At 53.3% G+C, this 18,031-nt stretch overlaps 1 protein-coding gene across 2 annotated transcripts; it reads left to right on the top strand.

Moving 5' to 3' along the window:
- The first annotated feature begins 7,134 nt into the window (after positions 1–7,134).
- On the top strand, positions 7,135–14,304 carry CDX2 (caudal type homeobox 2). Of its 2 annotated transcripts, none has more exons than XM_055244384.2 (3): positions 7,135–7,988; positions 11,432–11,573; positions 13,072–14,304. In XM_055244384.2, exons 1-3 carry the CDS (start codon positions 7,448–7,450, stop codon positions 13,208–13,210), a joined length of 822 nt encoding a protein of 273 aa, XP_055100359.1. In that variant the 5' UTR covers positions 7,135–7,447; the 3' UTR covers positions 13,211–14,304. The 2 variants fall into 2 exon arrangements, with proteins under 2 accessions (XP_055100359.1, XP_055100358.1); XM_055244383.2 differs by having other exon boundaries at positions 11,432–11,577.
- Positions 14,305–18,031: the final 3,727 nt, after the last annotated feature.

Genomic DNA, 18,031 nt, shown 5'->3' with positions numbered 1-18,031 from the left:
TACCAAGGCTGGGCCTAAGACTCAGAATAACCCACTGTAGTCAGGGCGCCCAGTCCCAAGCCTGGGGATAAATCCGACGCTTAGATAAACCAGACCCCAAATGCAGCGTCTGTGCTCTTTATGTAAAAAAGCTCATGTGAGATGCACAGATCCCACCGGGGCTGGGTTCCCCGCAGTTTAGCATGAGTGTAGATGAGCTCAGAATCTCCCAGACACGACCCCGGTGTCTCCAATTACACGGTTACATTTCAACAGTTGCAAGCTTGTCCAGAAAATGGTTTATTCCTGCGGGAAGGGATGCAGATGGGGGCAGACGCTGAGTCTGTCCCTTTAGAAGGAGCTGGAGCTGAAGGGACAGAGAGCTGGCTGCGCGGCGCCTCTTCCGAAACACCTGAGCATAAGCAGCCGCGAGGGCGAGCAGGACGCGGGGCGTGGGCGTCGGGCTGGGAAGAGCCCGGACCAAACCCGCGGGTGGCTCTGACTCTCCCCTTCGGGAGGCCGTGGCTCGCGCGGGCAAGTCACCTGCGGCAGCCTGGCAGGGCAGTTCTCTCCGGCAAATAGCGACATGCTCTCGGTTTCTGTCGGCCTTGGCCTGGCAGAGCCGCTTTCCGCTTTCTGGCCTCTGGTGCGCCCGAGGCGGGAGAGGAGCGCCGGACGCGTGGACCCTAGCTTGCGCGGCAATGATCGCGCATTGACTCTACGCCCGGCTGCTCAGGGAAGGGACAGCCCAGGGCGCGCCCAGCGAGCTTCAGGGGATACGGAAGTGCTTAGGGCAGATTTCAGGGTGAACAACTAATATTTTACTTACTAATTCGTTAAAAACACAAAGAAAACAAAACCAATCGCGGTGGCAAGGCCAAGAAGAGTTGGAAGGCAAGGAGCTGATTTCAATTTCTGTAACCCGACGACTCTCCAGGCACAGGCCCTTACGAAGTGGGGGCAGCTTTGCGGATTTTCACTTCCCCTGGAAATGTCCAAGCCCCGGCAGGAGAACGCTCCCAGTAAAGAGACGGGAGAGCTCAGCTCCGGATGAGAACTCAGGAACCGACCCGGGCTTGTCACTCACCTGTGTAACTTAACTGGGATACGGAATGGGGCCTCCTCTTTATTAACCCAGAAAGGTAGGCATTTTGGTCTGTGTGCCCAAAAGATGTCTACAGACGCTAAAATTGGAAGGAAAGAAAGGGAAAAGGGCAACATAAATTCTATACATGATCTTTACCCATTTTAAATATGCCACATTTCTGGAGATCAGCCACAGGATATCAGTTCTGACTGATTTTTTTTTTTTTTTTTTTTTTTTTTTTTTTTTTTTTTTTGGAGACGGAGTCTCACCCTGTCGCCCAGGCTGGAGTACAATGGCGCAATCTCGGCTCACTGCAAACTCCGCCTCCCGGGTTCAAGCGATTCTCCTGCCTCAGCCTCCCAAGTAGCTGGGATTACAGGCGCGCGCCTCCACTCCCAGCTTATTTCTGTATTTTTGGTAGAGACGGTAGTTCACCATGTTGGCCAGGCTGGTCTCGAACTCCTGACCTCGTGATCCACCCGCCTCAGCCTCCCAAAGTGCTGGGATTACAGGCGTGGGCCACGGCGCCTGGTCCAAGAGGACTTATTCTAAGAAAGTATTTACTGTGAGACAAAAGTAGATGGATACCATCTTTGTCAACTGGAGAAAAATCTGGGATGGAATTTATGGAAAATTCATGCAATAAATGAATAAACCACAGTTATGGGGTGCCTGTGAAAGACATAGGACATGGAGCATGGTCAGAATTGTAGCAATAGCAGAACATTGTTCTGGTGCTATTTGGTGTAGGGGGTGGGAGTGGGAAAATGGGATTCTCTAAATCGTGCTAGTTGGTTTTGTGTTTGGGTGCAATGTTTCCAGGGTGGCACCAGCAGCTGTAGTAATAATAAACATCTATACAGATCGCTATGGGTTGCAAAGAATGCACATACTGTAGCTCATTTACTTTAAGGGACTTGAACAGCTAGCTGTGCAACTTGGGAAAATCACCTAACCTCTCTGAGCCTTGGGTTCACCTTTGTAAAACGGAAAGGTTACACAGATTTTAAGACCCCTGGCTCCCCTCCAGGGAATGCAGCTAGCCAATGGGAGCAGTAACTCAAGAAGAACAGAACCTTTATTTAAGCTCCTTCCCTTAGCCACATAAAACTTACCCTGTAGGACTTCCTAGGAACATATTTTCATGTGGCAAACAAAGGTCATTCCAGGCACGAGACAACGGTGAGTGAACAAATGTGAGCGAACAAATCTCTCCACGCCAAAGCCACGTGGTAACAGTTGGCTGGTGCTGCCTGGGGAGCCTGGGCTCCTCGTATCAAGAGGTTTCCTTTGGGGTGGAAGTCCTGATTGCTAGTAGGGACACCAATCTTTGAGACCTCCAAGTCCCTCCCTCTTGTGGATTTAAATCATCCTCTGTCCTCACCCACCACACAGAATGTGTTATACAATGCCCAGTGTCCACAGGCCCTAGTTTCAGAAGAAAGGAAGAAAATGGGCAATGACTATTTATTTGCCTAACTTTTACCCAGTGTACCAAACCAGGTTTCTGTACCCAAATATTACCCTTTCTCCTGAGGCTCTTAATTTTCCTTGATCTCTTGGATGTGAGAATATATTTTGGATAGAGAAGCATAAAAAAAAAAAAGTGTTCCCTGCCTTGGATCAGAAAGCTTGGTGGTCTCTTCACAACAAGAGTAAAACAGCTGGCTTTTCTTATCCCATTATCCTGCAGCCTGGTCCCTGAGTGGTAACATGTTAGCCCACAATGACCTCCCATTAATTCAGAAACCTTTCCTCAGGTAGAGAGGGTCAGACACCCAGTTTGCTTGGGAAGAAAATATGCTTCACTCCACTGGGCAAGGACACATCTGCTTCTGTGAATGAAGCCTGGGCGGCTGTGGGCAGCTGCGGCCCCTCCCTGCTGTTCAGGATGGACATGTTGGGATCCATTGTGGTCTGATGGGGCTGGACAGGTGGCGGACTCTCGGGAGGCCCTACAGAAAGGACACTGTCATTGATTTCCTTCCCAGATATGTTAGCTGAGTGGGCTGTGGCAGGGCTAGGCAGGGTTGTTGGGGTCAAACCAACCATTATCGAGCCTTTCTTTGTGTGAGTAGATGGCTGATTGAGTGCAATGGCTGAAAGACTCCCTAAACTCCAAATTAAGTAGAGATTGAGCTGTTTTTCCACAGCAGTATAGATGGCCAAGCTGAATAATTTTGTCAGCTGACATTCTCTTCCTTTTCACTCCTCCTTAATTATCCCTGGAATTCAGGTCAATGCAAGGTAAGAGTTTCCTGTGCAAGGTATAGAAAGACTATATTATTTGGATAATTTTATTTTCCTTTTTTCAAATTAAAAAAAATTTTTAGAGACAGGGTCTCCCTCTGTCACCCAGGCTACAGTGCAGTGGCACAACCATAACTCACTGTCACCTCAAACTCCTGGGCTCAAGCCATCCTCCAACCTCAGCCACCCAAGAAGCTGAGGCTATAGGTGCACATCACCACACCCAGCTAATTTTTTCGTTTTTTTGTAGAGATAGGGTCTCGCTATCCTGGGCTCAAGTGATCCTCCTGCCTCGGCCTCCTAAAGTGCTGGGATTACAGGTGTGAGCCCCTGTGCCTGGCTGGACAATTTTCTTGATCTAAAAAAGATTCAGAAAGTCAACTTACATGCTAAGGTGGGTAGAGATGGCCTGCCCTAACTGGGTTTTGTTAGTCACTGGGCTCCCCAGTTTCCAGGAGCCACAAATATAGGGCAGAGCAGGGTCCGCTTAGTCAGAGCACATACTAGGACCTTTGAGCAGGGAGGGAGCTATGTCAGTGATGTCTGGATTTAAGGAGTGTTTCATCTGCTTGGAGGGGCAGCCCGCCCTTCCAACAGCCTCCTGCTTCCCACCCCCTTTTTGGCCCCTGCTCTTGCCACCAGCCAGGATCCTGCATGCCGGGACCCTCTCTGAAGAATGTGGAATGGCCTCTACTCTGTCAGTAACAGAGGCGTCCTTTTGATAACCTGATCATGGCCACTCCTGCAGTTTTACTGTTGCTTCATTTACCAGGGTCTTTTTTTTTCCCCACCCTTTTCTGCCCTTAGATGTCAGCTCTAGCTCTGGCTCTGTGGGGTTGCAGTTTCAGCCCCAGGCCAACCGCAGGCCCGAGCTTCCCAAACAAGTTTGCCTCTCCCAGAGTGAGTTGCTACAGGCTTCTCTGGCCCAGCAGCAGGACTTACAGGGTGGAAGGGCCCTTCTGGCATCGGGGGTTAGGGATGACCATCCCCGTCCCTTCCTGGGGGCTTCTCAGTGAAGGCCAAAAGGCTCCTAAGAAAGACACCAAGCACCTGGGGCCTAGGACTAAGAAAGCCCTGCATGGGGCCCTGATGTGGGTGGCTTCTGCCTCCTCCCAGGGACACAGGCCTGCACTTGGAAGCTGGAGAGGCTGCCCCTGAGCACAGCGAATCTCCAGAGGCCAGTCATGGGGCACCAATCTGCTAGGGGCCAGGGCTGTCTAAATGCAAAGACAACCAGGCTCCTAGAGTTCAGTCAGCCACCTTCTACCCCTCTCTGCTCCCACAACCCTGCCTTGTCAGGGACCCAGCTGGGCCCTCTCCTGGCTGAGAGCAACCTGGATGTATGGGGACACTTACATTCTGAGAAGCTTGTCCGAGGACATCATTTAGCAGCTCCTTTCCCCTCACCGAACAGTCTAGACCCTGGGACCACAGCTATGCCATGCCATTGCTAAGGAGACCCATTTTTTGCAATGAGGGAAACATTCATTTTCACAATGATTTCCTTTCCATGGCTGGAGCACTCCAAGTGAGCCTCAGGCTTCCCTGTGGTTTGGCCTGCTCTGGGGCCTGGCTTGACCTGAGGGGCCAGAGCAGCCCTGGCCACTCCCAAAGCTGTTGGATGAGCAGGCCAGAGCCACGTTTTCAGGGCACAGCACAGAGACACAGCTGGAAAACAGGGACAATTAGCCAGCGGCCGGCAGCCTGGGCCATAAAAACGCAGGAAGCGGCCACCGCAGGGCGGAGGGAATGGCTGTCCCTAATAAAGCGATTGTTCCAAAGAATGCCCGCATTCCGAAGACACAGGCTGGAGCCTCGGCTTCCAGAGCTCAGGCCTGGGAGGTGGGGTGGTGTGGGGGATGGAAACGGGAATTGTGTCTCCAGGAAGAGGAGGAAGATATTTGCTAGATCAAAAGTTCGAAGTGCCCACCACTTAACCTCTCACATTCCTGCCCCATCAGGTCTGCGGACCTCCCCTACTGCCCTTCTCTCAATGATTTGGATTTTGTAACGGGGTTTGCAATTTACTTCCGGTTTTATTTCTCAGGAAGTCCGATGACACTCCAGGCCAGGCGCTGGAGGTCCCCCAGGAGGACCAGCTCGGTCTCCCACCTCTTGAGTGCGCAGCTCCTTGGCCCCTGAGTACCCCACCACCCCCATTTTTAGCCTTCTTCCTTACAAACACGAAGGGTGGGAGGAACCAGAAAACAGGGGATCCTGCAGCCCTAGGCTAGTTCTGATCGCTTTCAGGTGTCTGCAGAGGCAACTTGCTGGTTGTCACCTGTAAGATGGGGAGGATAAAAACACCTCCTAGGTTTTGTTCTAGATCCTAGGGGGATGTGAGGCTCAAGGGAGATAAAGGACACTGGAGAGCACCGCAGAAATGACAGGATGAAGGCGATGGTGACAAATATCCGAGCGAAACGCTTGACAATGAGAACAGACAAGTGCAGGTCTCCAGGAGTGCCGCGAGCGCCCGCCGGTTCTGAGAGCGCTCAAAGCCACCGAGTCAGGCTACCCAGCCCGCCGGGCCTCGCCGCAGTGATCCTTATTCCCGAATCTGGCAGCGCTGTCAAAGTCTGGTATAGGAGGTGAACGGCGGCCGCAGGCCCACTCCACGCGGTTGCTGAAATGGAGCTGGGCGCGCGCGGGGGCCGAATCTCGCCGCCTCCGCGCTCCTGTCGGGGCAGCTCCCGATCCCGGGCTGCGCGGCTCCGGTCCCCAAGGCGGCCACTTCCAGCCCTAGGCCCTTTGGCCGCAGCGCTTCCCAAACCAAGAGAGATCCTTTCTCAACTCAGAGCTTTTCATTAGCAGTCGTTAATAACGGCCCTGAGTTGCCTTGTCATCTCCTGGAAATGAAAAATAAATTTCTTCGGAGAACGTTTCACTTTGTAAAGGACAGAGAGTTTTAAAGATATAGGTATGATGTAAGACACATAAATACCTAGGTAAGCATTAGCAGAAATTCTCTTTTCCTTATATTTAAGTATAACAAACATACAAGTGTAGCTCAATGAATTTTCACAAGCTGATATTCTATGTAACCAGCAGCCTAAGAAACTGCGTTACCAACGATCCCCTAGCTCGCCTCCAGTTATGCACGCCAATAACCACTAGCCTAACTTCTACCACATGCCTATTACTTTTGTAGTTTAATACTTCTGATTCTTGAATGTAAACGTTTAACTCAAATTTCAAACGTAAGATGAAGTCAGAGATGCAGCCTGAATCTAGGATCATAATTTATCTTGTGCGGAGGGCGAGTAATTTCCTTGGGCAAGAAAATAACTGATTGGAGGTGACAGTTGTTTGGGGCTGCAGCCGTCCGGGCCAGGAGTACAGGGCGGGAAGGAATGGCCCATCTCTTAGGGCTCTCTGCTTGTCACCTACCAGGTTGGTCAGAAACGTTCTCATCAAAGCAATGGTTCTCTTTTCTTTTCTCTTTGGGACAGAAGGAGTTTCTTGACCGCCCCCTTCCCTGCAAATGCATAAACAACCACTGCCCCTGTCTCCAAGCCCAGATTCCCACCAAGATAGCCTTTTCTCTTCCCCTCTCTTTTGTAAGTCTCTTGATTTCATTCTTTGAACCTGTGATTGGAGGTTAAAGTGCACCAGGTTGGAAGGAGGAAGCTCTTAACAATAAAGGTTTGAATATTTAGCTGTGTTCAGGTCGCTGCCCTCTCACGAGCCTCCCCCCCCCTTTATCTTTTAAAATGCAAATTATGTTTCGGGGGGTTGTGCGTAGAGTGCGCTCTGCGCCTCGACGTCTCCAACCATTGGTGTCTGTGTCATTACTAAGAGTCTTGTAAACACTCGTTAATCACGGAAGGCCGCAGGCCTGGAGCTCCGCACGCCAGCCTGTGGCGGGTCTTCCCCGCCTCTGCAGCCTAGTGGGAAGGAGGTGGGAGGAAAGAAGGAAGAAAGGGAGGGAGGGAGGGAGGAGGCAGGCCAGAGGGAGGGACCGCCTCGGAGGCAGAAGCGCCGCGAGGAGCCAGCGGAGCACCGCGGGCTGGGGCGCAGCCACCCGCCGCTCCTCGAGTCCCCTCGCCCCTTTCCCTTCGTGCCCCCCGGCAGCCTCCAGCGTCCGTCCCCAGGCAGCATGGTGAGGTCTGCTCCCGGACCCTCGCCACCATGTACGTGAGCTACCTCCTGGACAAGGACGTGAGCATGTACCCTAGCTCCGTGCGCCACTCTGGCGGCCTCAATCTGGCGCCGCAGAACTTCGTCAGCCCCCCGCAGTACCCGGACTACGGCGGTTACCACGTGGCGGCCGCGGCTGCAGCGGCAGCGAACTTGGACAGCGCGCAGTCCCCGGGGCCATCCTGGCCGGCAGCGTATGGCGCCCCACTCCGGGAGGACTGGAATGGCTACGCGCCCGGAGGCGCCGCAGCCGCCGCCAACGCCGTGGCTCACGGCCTCAACGGGGGCTCCCCCGCCGCAGCCATGGGCTACAGCAGCCCCGCAGACTACCAGCCGCACCACCATCCGCATCACCACCCGCACCACCCGGCCGCCGCGCCTTCCTGCGCTTCTGGGCTGCTGCAAACGCTCAACCCCGGGCCTCCTGGGCCCGCCGCCACCGCTGCCGCCGAGCAGCTGTCCCCCGGCGGCCAGCGGCGGAACCTGTGCGAGTGGATGCGGAAGCCGGCGCAGCAGTCCCTCGGCAGCCAAGGTAAGCGGAGGCTGCGCCCCGCCGGAGGGTGCTTGGGACGGCGCGGGTCGAGCCAGTGGCTGCTGCGCGTCGCGCGTCCAGTGCGCACAGGGGCGTCCCGGGCTGTCTGGGAGCTCGGCGCCAGGAGGGGCACCGCCTGGGGACAAATTCGGGGGCCTCTGGACCCTCGGGGCTTCGGACCTACTGAGCCTGGGAGTGAATATTCTGAGTCTCAACACCGTGTTCAGGCGTCCTCTTTCCAAGAGCTCCTCATTCGCAACCCCGGGACACCTTTGGGAAGCTCCGGGGAATGTCGGCGTGAGCACTGCTGGACACGGGCAGAATCGCGTCCTCTCCCACTTGCTGCGGCGTGCATTCCTTGCGTGGCTCCTGGCCGCCGAGGAGAGAGGGAGGCTCGAACCTTCTTGGGCTAGGTCTAGGCCATTTCTCTCCTCTCTCTCTTTCCCCATCTGAGCCATCTAAGAAGAGAAGTGACCTGGGGGGGTCGGGGGATGGCTAGGCTGTGCGTGGGACCGGGTTTGGCCATTCAGGCCAGTTCAAGGTACAGCGAGCAGACAGACCAGGGAGAGCTGCTGTCGCTGGGAAGAAGGTGCTAGCCCCAGCTGCTAAGGCGACGGGGGCGCGCCCCGTCTCTGAACCTCTGACCTGTGAAGGGGTCATTTCAAGCAAAAGCTGGAAGGCTAGGGGCAAGAAGCCGAGGGGCAGGCGTCTGCGGAGAGAGCAGGGAGACGGGGAGGAAACCCTGGTGGGAATTCAAGCCGCCGCTCAAGGTAGGGGTCATTTCTCCCAAAGCTTCCTTTCAAGGGTGTCAGGGATGTCTGTGAATGTGTGTGTGCGCAACTGAAAAAGATCCTAGGTTTGCCGGACTGTGGGGCTCATTGACTCCGGGTCTGCCCCTTCTGGTGTTCGAGGGTTCCTAGAGGTGGCAAGGAAATGCGGTGGGGAGAGTCCTAGTTGAGTGCCCCCTTTATTTCAAGTCTTTCCCCAGCCCTCAGCGCTTCCGCTTTTCTTGCTTCGCTCCTTGCTGCCCCAGTTGGGCAGGCACGCTGGTTATGGGCACTTTGCAGAAGTTTATAGCCAATTACAACTGTATAAATCAAAGCAACCTTTGGGGGCTGTCTTTGGGCATCGGTTTCTGCGTCACTGTGCACATGCTAGGGAGAGTCCTGGTGGGAATGCGGCCGTCCGGGGAGAAGGCCACAGATAAGCCTCGGGTGGGCCTCAGAGCTTTGGCTTGGTCCCTTCTCCAAGAGGAAGCGCCTTTCTCCTGGCAGGGGCTCCCAGATCCTGGCTCCCAAAGACCCACTTTCTACAGCGCCTGTCTGGGGCGCGGTTGGCGGGGGTGGCGCACGCCCTAAGGAAGACTTGTGCGTGTCCCGGGAGAGTGGCCGCGGGGTGAGGGCCGGGAAGGGGGCGGGAGGGAAGCCGCCAGAGCCCAGGCCGCGGGGTCAGCAGATGAGAGGCCGCTGTGAAGTCCTGCGCCGAGGTGGCAAGGCCGCAGTCGGCGCCGGGTGCCCTTGTGATGTTAATGTGGGGTGGCCGCAGCCCGCGGGCCAGAGCCGGGCTCCTCTGCGGAGCGTCATCTGTCAAGGGTTGTGGGGGAAACGCGGCCCGGCTTGCTTTGATATACACCTTCCCAGCCCTGCCATTGTCTCTTTTAGGGCCCGGAAAGAGGGTGGTGACTTTCGCAGTCAATAATGAATTCTGACAAGTCCCTCTCATCCCTCCCCTCCACAGCCCCGCTCCTAGGTTCCCAGGGGGTGTGGGGCGCCTTCAAGGCCCTTGCGGTGCGGGCCGAAGAGCGCTCAGGGTCTGGTCATCGCTTTGCCCGGCCCGTCCGGGACACTGAAGGGGCAGCACCCGAGCAACCGTCGCTCCGAGGTACTTCCAGGCGAGTCTCCCTCCTGGGGTGTTCGGCTGAGGGAACTGCCCTGCGCCCCAGCTCCGGAGGTGTCCTCTGCGGCTCCAGCCAGGCTCAGGTGCCAATCCCGCCTGATTCTGCGTGACCCGGTCTGATTCTCCATTTCCTCATCTGTAAAAAGGGGCGAGTACCAACGGCAGCCTGGAGTGGGTTTGAGGCGGTCACGCGTGTCCGAGCGTCCACTGCGGAGAAAGTCGCCTTAGTTCCCTTTACTTTCATAGCATGCGCGGGGTCGGGGCCGCAGCCCCATTCAAATGCGCCTGCAGGGTCGTGTTTATGTTAATGCGCCTGGCGGGGAGGGGGATGAAAGCCGGGGCCGCCATTTGCTCAGTAGTGGTAATTCAAACAGAATGTGGTTGTTATTAAGGCATTGAAAGGGCTTTTCTTTGATAAGATCGCCTTGTCCTGCATTGTTTGCGGCTGTGTTCCCCTTTCAGCGGCTCGGGGGAGCTCCCTCTGATCAGGACTGTATCTTCCCAGGATGCTTTTGTTGTGGTTTGCAAAGAGTTTTACCTGAACAAAGTCAGCCTGCGGGGCATTAAACACCTCCAGGCAACTCCCAGGCCCTTCAGATCTTTCTGTGGGATTGGGCACTGGGCGATTGAACCTGTTCAGCTGCAAGAAGACCCAAAAGTGGGACGGAGCCAGAGAGAATAGCTTCTGGCCAGGGCTCTGCCAAGGGCTGAGCCAAGACAGACCTGGTGGAGACGCCAGGCTCAGGCCTGCTCCAACATTGTGGACACTATTTGTCAAGGCCCTTCAGTAAAACAATCAATCTAGGATTTAATATGTTGACTCAATCCAATGAGCATAGATCACTGGTCAGGATAACTCTGGCCGGATTTGCAGCAGGAATAAATGGAGGATCAAAAAAGAAAAAGTACCAAACGCCAAACCTGGTTTGGGCAGGCATAAAGTGTCCCCAGCAGGAGGGATTTTCTGCCTATTCTCTGGGCCAGAGCCCAGCTCAGAATTCCACCTGATGGACCTGGTGTATCTGGGGGATGATTCTGGCGACTTGTCAGCTCCTGTGTCCCGCTTTCCATTTGTAGTAAAGCAAAGTAGTAACCCCCACACCCCCCTACAACATGTGCCCACAATGACAGCTGTTTTCGGGGTGGGCTTCCATCTCTGGTAGGCCTGGAAATCTGGATGTTTCCAGGATCCCGGCCACTTCACCCTGCCCCCTTTCCCTTGGTGTCAAATATATGCCAATACTGTATTTGGTTTACCGAAAGGGTGGTTACATTCTGCTATCTTCTGTGTGAATGAGGTTTTCACTTTTCTTAATTTTTAAAAACCACTTAATACCAAGGTTAGTTTAGTTGCCTCCACTAGCCCCACACCCTCCCCCCACAGGACCCTCTGGGGGGTCCTGTCAGACTTGGCAGGAACCAGCCAAACCCGGGCCCCCCAGGGTGGTGGAGGAAGAGAAATGTCCCTGGGTTAGGGAGGTTTGTCATTACCCATGACTGATGGGCTGCCTTGCAGTTCTCAGCCCTCACTTCTCCTTCCTCCACAGTGAAAACCAGGACGAAAGACAAATATCGAGTGGTGTACACGGACCACCAGCGGCTGGAGCTGGAGAAGGAGTTTCACTACAGTCGCTACATCACCATCCGGAGGAAAGCCGAGCTAGCCGCCACGCTGGGGCTCTCTGAGAGGCAGGTGGGGACCGCCTAGCTCCCTCCCGGCGGGCCACTGCCTGGGAGAGGACCATGAGAGTTAGAAAATCTGGCTGCAGGGGCCATCTAAATCTGTGGAGAGACTGAAGCAGGAGGATGCAAGCATTTTTCTTTGGAGTCCTTTTTTTTTTTTTTTTTTTTTGTAATAGAGATGGGGTCTTGCTTTGTGGCCCGGGCTGGAGTATAGTGGTGCAATCATAGCTCACTGCAGCCCTGACTTCCTGAGCTGAAGGGAGCCTCCTGCCTCAGTCACCTGAGTAGCCTGGACTACAGGCTCGAGCCACCATGACTGGCTAATGTTTAAATTTTTTGCAGAGATGATCTCACCGTCTTACCCAGGTTAGTCTCAAACTCCAAGTGATCCTCCTGTCTTGGACTCCCAAAGTGCTGAGATTACAGGTGTGAACCATGAACCACCATGCCTGGCTGGAGTACACCCCCTTCCAGCCGAGACGCAGTTTCACTCTTGTTGCCCAGGCTGAAGTGCCATGGCGTGGTCTCAGCTCACTGCAACCTCTGCCTCCCGGGTTCAAGCGATTCTCCTGCCTCAGCCTCCCAAGTAGCTGGGACTACAGGCATGTGCCACCACGCCTGGCTAATTTTGTATTTTTAGTAGAAATGGGGTTTCTCCATGTTAGTCAGGCTGGTCTCAAACTCCTGGCCTCAGGTGATCCACCTGCCTCGGCCTCCCAAAGTGCTGAGATTACAGGTGTGAGCCACTGTGCCTGGCCCTGGAATACTTTTTTTAAAAGCCTCCTTCTACCTTAATCCTCTTTTTTGATGTTGTTGATTTTTTCTCTCTCTCTGTTTTGAGGGATATAGGAAGTGTGAAAAACAGCCAAGGGCATTAGTTTAATCCAGAATTCCATTTGGATCTATAAAGACATATTAAAGACCTATTCTCTTTGTTTCTAGCACTGTACCTAAGAAAATAAACTAAATAAAGTACTCAGTCTCTCATAAAAACTAGAGGGACAAGACTTGGTTCATGAACATTTTATATGTATAGTCTAGAAAAACAGGCCAACTTCACAGCCAGGAAGTCACACAATTAAATCTCATTTTCAGCTCTAAGGTGAGGAAAATTACATTTTAGTTTAGCCTTGAGAGGCCAAAGGTTGCCATTTGAAGTACACCACCCAGCACTGGCCTCCCTTTGCTGTGTAGAAAGGGCCTTGCAGTTTCCGTTTTCCTTGGTTCTGAGACTTTAAACTTTTCCAGTAAATATGTAGATAAAAGTTGCTTTGAAAAGAAACCCAGGGAGCAAGGAAGGAGGAAGACTCTTCCCCATGAGGCTGAATTGGGCCTGAGAATGGATACAGGGTTGGGCTGTTATGGGGATGCCCAAGGAACGCTTCTAGAAAGACTTGGAGTTCTGTAGCTGGAGCGGAGGATGTTGATGATACTGCTGGGTACTGCTCCTCTTTTCCCTCACATCTTCACCACCATGTGCTTTTCTCCACCTTTCCATTTCTAGGTTAAAATCTGGTTTCAGAACCGCAGAGCAAAGGAGAGGAAAATCAACAAGAAGAAGTTGCAGCAGCAACAGCAGCAGCAGCCACCACAGCCGCCTCCACCGCCACCACAGCCTCCCCAGCCTCAGCCAGGTCCTCTGAGAAGTGTCCCGGAGCCCTTGAGTCCGGTGTCTTCCCTGCAAGCCTCAGTGCCTGGCTCTGTCCCTGGGGTTCTGGGGCCAACTGGGGGGGTGCTAAACCCCACCGTCACCCAGTGACCCACAGGGGTCTGCGGCGGCAGAGCAATTCCAGGCTGAGCCATGAGGAGCGTGGACTCTGCTAGACTCCTCAGGAGAGACCCCTCCCCTCCCACCCACAGCCGTAGACCTACAAACCTGGCTCCCAGAGGAAAAATGGGAGCCGGGAGTAAGACAAGTGGGATTTGGGGCCTCAAGAAATATACTCTCCCAGATTTTTACTTTTTCCCATCGGGCTTTTTCTGCCACTGAGGAGACAGAAAGCCACCCCTGGGCTTCATTCCGGACTGGCAGAAGCACTGCCTGGACTGACCACACCAACCAGGCCTTCAGCCTCCTCCCCAGCTCTTCTTTTCCTAGATCGATCTGCAGGCTGCACCTCTGGCTAGAGCTGAGGGGAGAGAGGGACTCAGGGGAAAGGCAAGCTTGAAGCCAAGATGGCTGCTGCCTGCTCATGGCCCTCGGAGGTCCAGCTGGGCCTCCTGCCTCCGGGCAGGCAAGGTTTACACTGCGGAAGCCAAAGGCAGCTAAGATAGAAAGCTGGACTGACCAAAGACTGCAGAACCCCCAGGTGGCTTGCGTCTTTTTTCTCTTCCCTTCCCAGACCAGGAAAGGCTTGGCTGGTGTATGCACAGGGTGTGGTATAAGGAGGTGGTTATTGGACTCCAGGCCTGACCAGGGGGCCCGAACAGGGACTTGTTTAGAGAGCCTGTCACCAGAGCTTCTCTGGGCTGAATGTATGTCAGTGCTATAAATGCCAGAGCCAACCTGGACTTCCTGTCATTTTCACAATCTTGGGGCTGATGAAGAAGGGGGTGGGGGGAGTTTGTGTTGTTGTTGCTGCTGTTTGGGTTGTTGGTCTGTGTAACATCCAAGCCAGAGTTTTTAAAGCCTTCTGGATCCATGGGGGCAGAAGTGAAATGGTGAAGGGAAGTGGGGAGTATTTGAACACAGTTGAATTTTTTCTAAAAAGAAAAAGAGATAAATGAGCTTTCCAGATTTCAGATTCTGTATTTATCTTCACATTTTATCTGCAACTATTTTTTATTTTTTAAAGAAATGAAATATCTTCTCTGCTTGCAAGCTGATTTGGAAAATTCAGAGAGGGAGTGGAGATTATCTGGACAGCCTAATTTTCCCCAGAGCATCAGAAGCCTGAAAGAGCAGGTTCTGAGACCTTCCCTGCCCCCAAGCCTGAGCCCAGCCTTGGAATGCGTGGCTCTCCTGGGGGTGCCTTTGGGCAAAATGCACATTTGAATGGCCAGGTGCTTCCCAGCAGCCAGATATTATGGGGGGTGGGGGTGAGAGGGCCCCCTCATAGCATCTCAACAAATCCACATGGCGGCTTTTTGCAAACAGCAGGCAGTTCCCTTCTGCAGTGACTCCCTCCTAAGGACACCCCACAACTCAGCTAGTTAAACGTGAGCATTAAATTGTTTTAAAAAATCCCCCTAGTTTCCCAAGACAGCATTTCCATGAATTTAGTCTTCTGTAAATCACTGGGCATTTCCGTGAGCCCTTTCTGCCTCCACTCTCTTCTCTGTCTTCGCAGTTTCCTTATCCCCGACCGCGCCCCCCTTCCCGCCCAATCACCCCCACAAACAAGATTTCAAGACCCAGTATAAAATGATCCTTTTAGTGACAGTTTCTTGTTATCTGGCTGATCCACTGGGGACCGGGCTGCAGCCTTTGAGATTTTTGATCCTGGAGGCCGCGGAGCTGAGCTTTCCCGGCAGGACCTGGGCGAGGGCGCTTAGCCCTTCGTTTCGATCTTCCCACCAACATCCGAGAGCCTAATCAGCGCGCCCACGGAGGCGCCTTAAGGGCAGTTGGGGAAGATGAGCAGAGCTGGGAAACAGCAAGAGGTATAGACCCTCTGCAGCACCTCTCCAATTCCGCGGCCCTTCCGGGTGGCGTACACAGCACCAGGATTGGGAAAGGGGCTCCGGTGGCCCGGCCCGCGGGTGCCTGGCCTCGAAGCCAGAGGGAGGAGTGCGGGGCGTGGGGGCGGGGGGTGCCGGGCAGAGGAGGAAACCGTGTCCGGGTCCGCTGGGCGAGGGGTCCAGGGTCAGGGCCGGTCTGAGCGCCAGTGCCCCGCAGGTCTCCCCGCGCCCCGGCCGCGCCCACAGGCCCGCCCCCTAGCCGCTGCGGTTGCTATGCGTTGCCGTGAAACGCCTGTCAATAAACCCTGTTTGGACAGTGGAGCAAGAGCACATGGGTTGTTTGCTTAGTGGTTAGAGGTTCAAAAGTCGACATTGTCCCGCTGCAAGCGATTACAAGTTCTTCCCCTTCCCGGGGCTCGGTCCCCTTGCACGCGGGTACGGGGCTAAGGAAAGGAGCTCGGCTGCTCTCTGAGATGCAAGCACCCGGCTCGCTGCTGCGAGCGCCTGGCCAGCCTCCCGGGCCACGGAAGAAGGCGCAAAACCAGGACCCTCTCCGGCAAGTGAGGCCACCGCGCTTCTAACGCCAATTGTGTCACCCCCGAAGCAATACCTACGGAACAAGGGATGTGGCATGAGTGGGGAGCACAGCTTGAGGAGTGTAGGGAGGCCTGCACAGGGGCGCCTAAGGTTATTTGAGACCAGATGACCTCGCGGCTCCTGGCGCCTCCAGCGCAGAGCTGGGGGTCCGGGCCTCCGAATCCCACGCCTCCACCGCGTCCAGTCGTCGGTTCAGGCGCCAGAGGGCGCGCGCGCTCTGGGAAGAGATGGGGCTTGGGCTCGTGGACCCGGAAAGGTTCCAGTTTTCACCCAATTGGGAGGTGCAAGCGCCTCTCCCGACTCCGGCTGAGCCCAAACGGGGGCGCTGCAAGATTTTTCTACATTGGCCGTGGGCCTGTTGAAACTAAGCTAAAACTAACTCAGGCAGAGAAGATTCTTGGATTTGTTGAATGTTTAAGAAAAACAAGGCCAGGCGCGGTGGCTCACGCCTGTAATCCCAGCACTTTGAGAGGCACAGGCGGGCGAATCACTGGAGGTCAGGAGTTCGAAACCAGCCTAGCCAACATGGCGAAACCCCGTCTCTGCTAAAAATACAAAAATTAGCCGGGCGTCATGGTGCGCTCCTGTAATCCCAGCTATCGGGAGGCTGAGGCAGGAGAATCACTTGAACCTGGGAGGCGGAGGTTGCAGTGAGCCGAGATCCAGCCACTGCACTCCAGCCTGGGCGACAGAGAGAGACTCCGCCTCAAAAACAAACAAACAAAAAAGTATTTATGGAGAATGAACAGCCTGAGTCTTCTCCCCCACGCCCCGCCGTGAACAATTCGTGGCTTTATCATATTCATCCAATAAAGTTAACACGATGGACTGCCAATGAAAGCAACAAATATTTCATTGCAATGTGTTTCGCTTCTTTCTAATAATATCCAGAAAGATGCCTACGTCAGTGAAGAAAATATTAAATAACAATCTAAATATACACATAGCAATATTCTTGCTGTTGTTACTCACAACCACTCAGGAAAAAAAAAAAGGCAACAAGCAGAAATGAAAGAAGTCTCAGCTACAGAATGGCAAGAAAAGTTTTTTTTTATTTTTTATTTTTTTTCTGAGATGGAGTTTCACCCAGTCGCCCAAGCTGGAGTGCAGTGGCATGATCTCAGCTCATTGTGACCTCGCCTCCTGGGTTCAAGAGAGTCTCCTGCCTCAGCAGCAGGTGCATGCCACCATGCCCAGCTAATTTTTGGTTGAAAAGTTATATATATTTTTAGGGCTACTCTTTGCACCTTGAGCAAGATAATTTCTCAAATTATGATAGAATAACCCTTTCCCAGAATTTTTTTTCTAATGCATTCAGCTTTGCTTACTTTGTCAAAATTGCCTGAAGTCTGTTGTTCCTTGATTACCACTTCCTAAGCATCTGCATAAAATCTTGAGTGGCAAGGCACTAAGTAGCATTTCAGATGTGGCGACAAGTTGCTGATCTGTATAGCTCACTTGCCCTTTCATTTACTAGAAGACATGTTCCCAACTAGAACATCTAGTTTCTAGCTGTACTTAGGAGAATAAAGATTAGTTGAGGATGTAGTTGAGAACCTTCTAATAATCCATCAGCGCACTCTTTTTTTTTTTTTTTTGAGACGAAGTTTCGCTCTTGTTGCCCAGGCTGGAGTGCAATGGCTGGATCTCGGCTCACTGCAACCTCCCCCTCCCAGGTTCAGGCAATTCTCCTGCCTCAGCCTTCCGAGTAGCTGGGATTACAGGCGACCGCCACCAAGCCCGGCTAATTTTGTGTGTGTGTATATTTAGTAGAGACGGGGTTTCACCATGTTAACCCACGCTGGTGTTGAACTTCTGACCTCAGGTGATCCGCCCACCTCAGCCTCCCAAAGTGCTGGGATTACAGGTGTGAGCCACTGCGCCTGGCCATCAGCACGCTCTTAACCCAAAAGGAGCAGACAGGCAGATACTCTAACTAGATGGCATTAGAAGTTTCTTTATTTTGAGATAATTTCTACTTCAACACCTCAATATTAATTCTGTACTCTTCAGGAGCCACCCCAAGAGTGCAGATTTAATACGTTAAATCTGTACCTCAGGCTGCTGAGGTTTAAATTCTCTAAGGCTGATTCACCCTTAGATGTTGTTTTAAGAAAAGTGTTTTACTCTCATCTCCAGAATTCTCCCTTACAGTAAAATTACAGCAGCAGATCTTGCATTAAATTGGTTTTGTTTTAGAGTATAACAAAAACATTCATATCTGAGTAATGTAGATCAATTTGTAA

This window comes from Symphalangus syndactylus, chromosome 15 (assembly GCF_028878055.3).
Source record: "Symphalangus syndactylus isolate Jambi chromosome 15, NHGRI_mSymSyn1-v2.1_pri, whole genome shotgun sequence".
Taxonomy (NCBI): domain Eukaryota; kingdom Metazoa; phylum Chordata; class Mammalia; order Primates; family Hylobatidae; genus Symphalangus; species Symphalangus syndactylus.
The sequence above is the reverse complement of the archived record's forward strand: the minus strand, read 5'-3'. Positions and strand labels throughout refer to the sequence as shown.

What these genes read in the sequence shown, in the direction of transcription:
- CDX2 (XM_055244383.2), top strand. Translation starts at nt 7,448, where the DNA reads ATGTACGTGAGCTACCTCCTGGACAAGGACGTGAGCATGTACCCTAGC. An exon ending in GCAGTCCCTCGGCAGCCAAG is followed by an intron (nt 7,989 to 11,431) that starts GTAAGCGGAGGC and finishes CTTCCTCCACAG; the next exon opens with TGAAAACCAGGACGAAAGAC. An exon ending in TGGGGCTCTCTGAGAGGCAG is followed by an intron (nt 11,578 to 13,071) that starts GTGGGGACCGCC and finishes TTCCATTTCTAG; the next exon opens with GTTAAAATCTGGTTTCAGAA.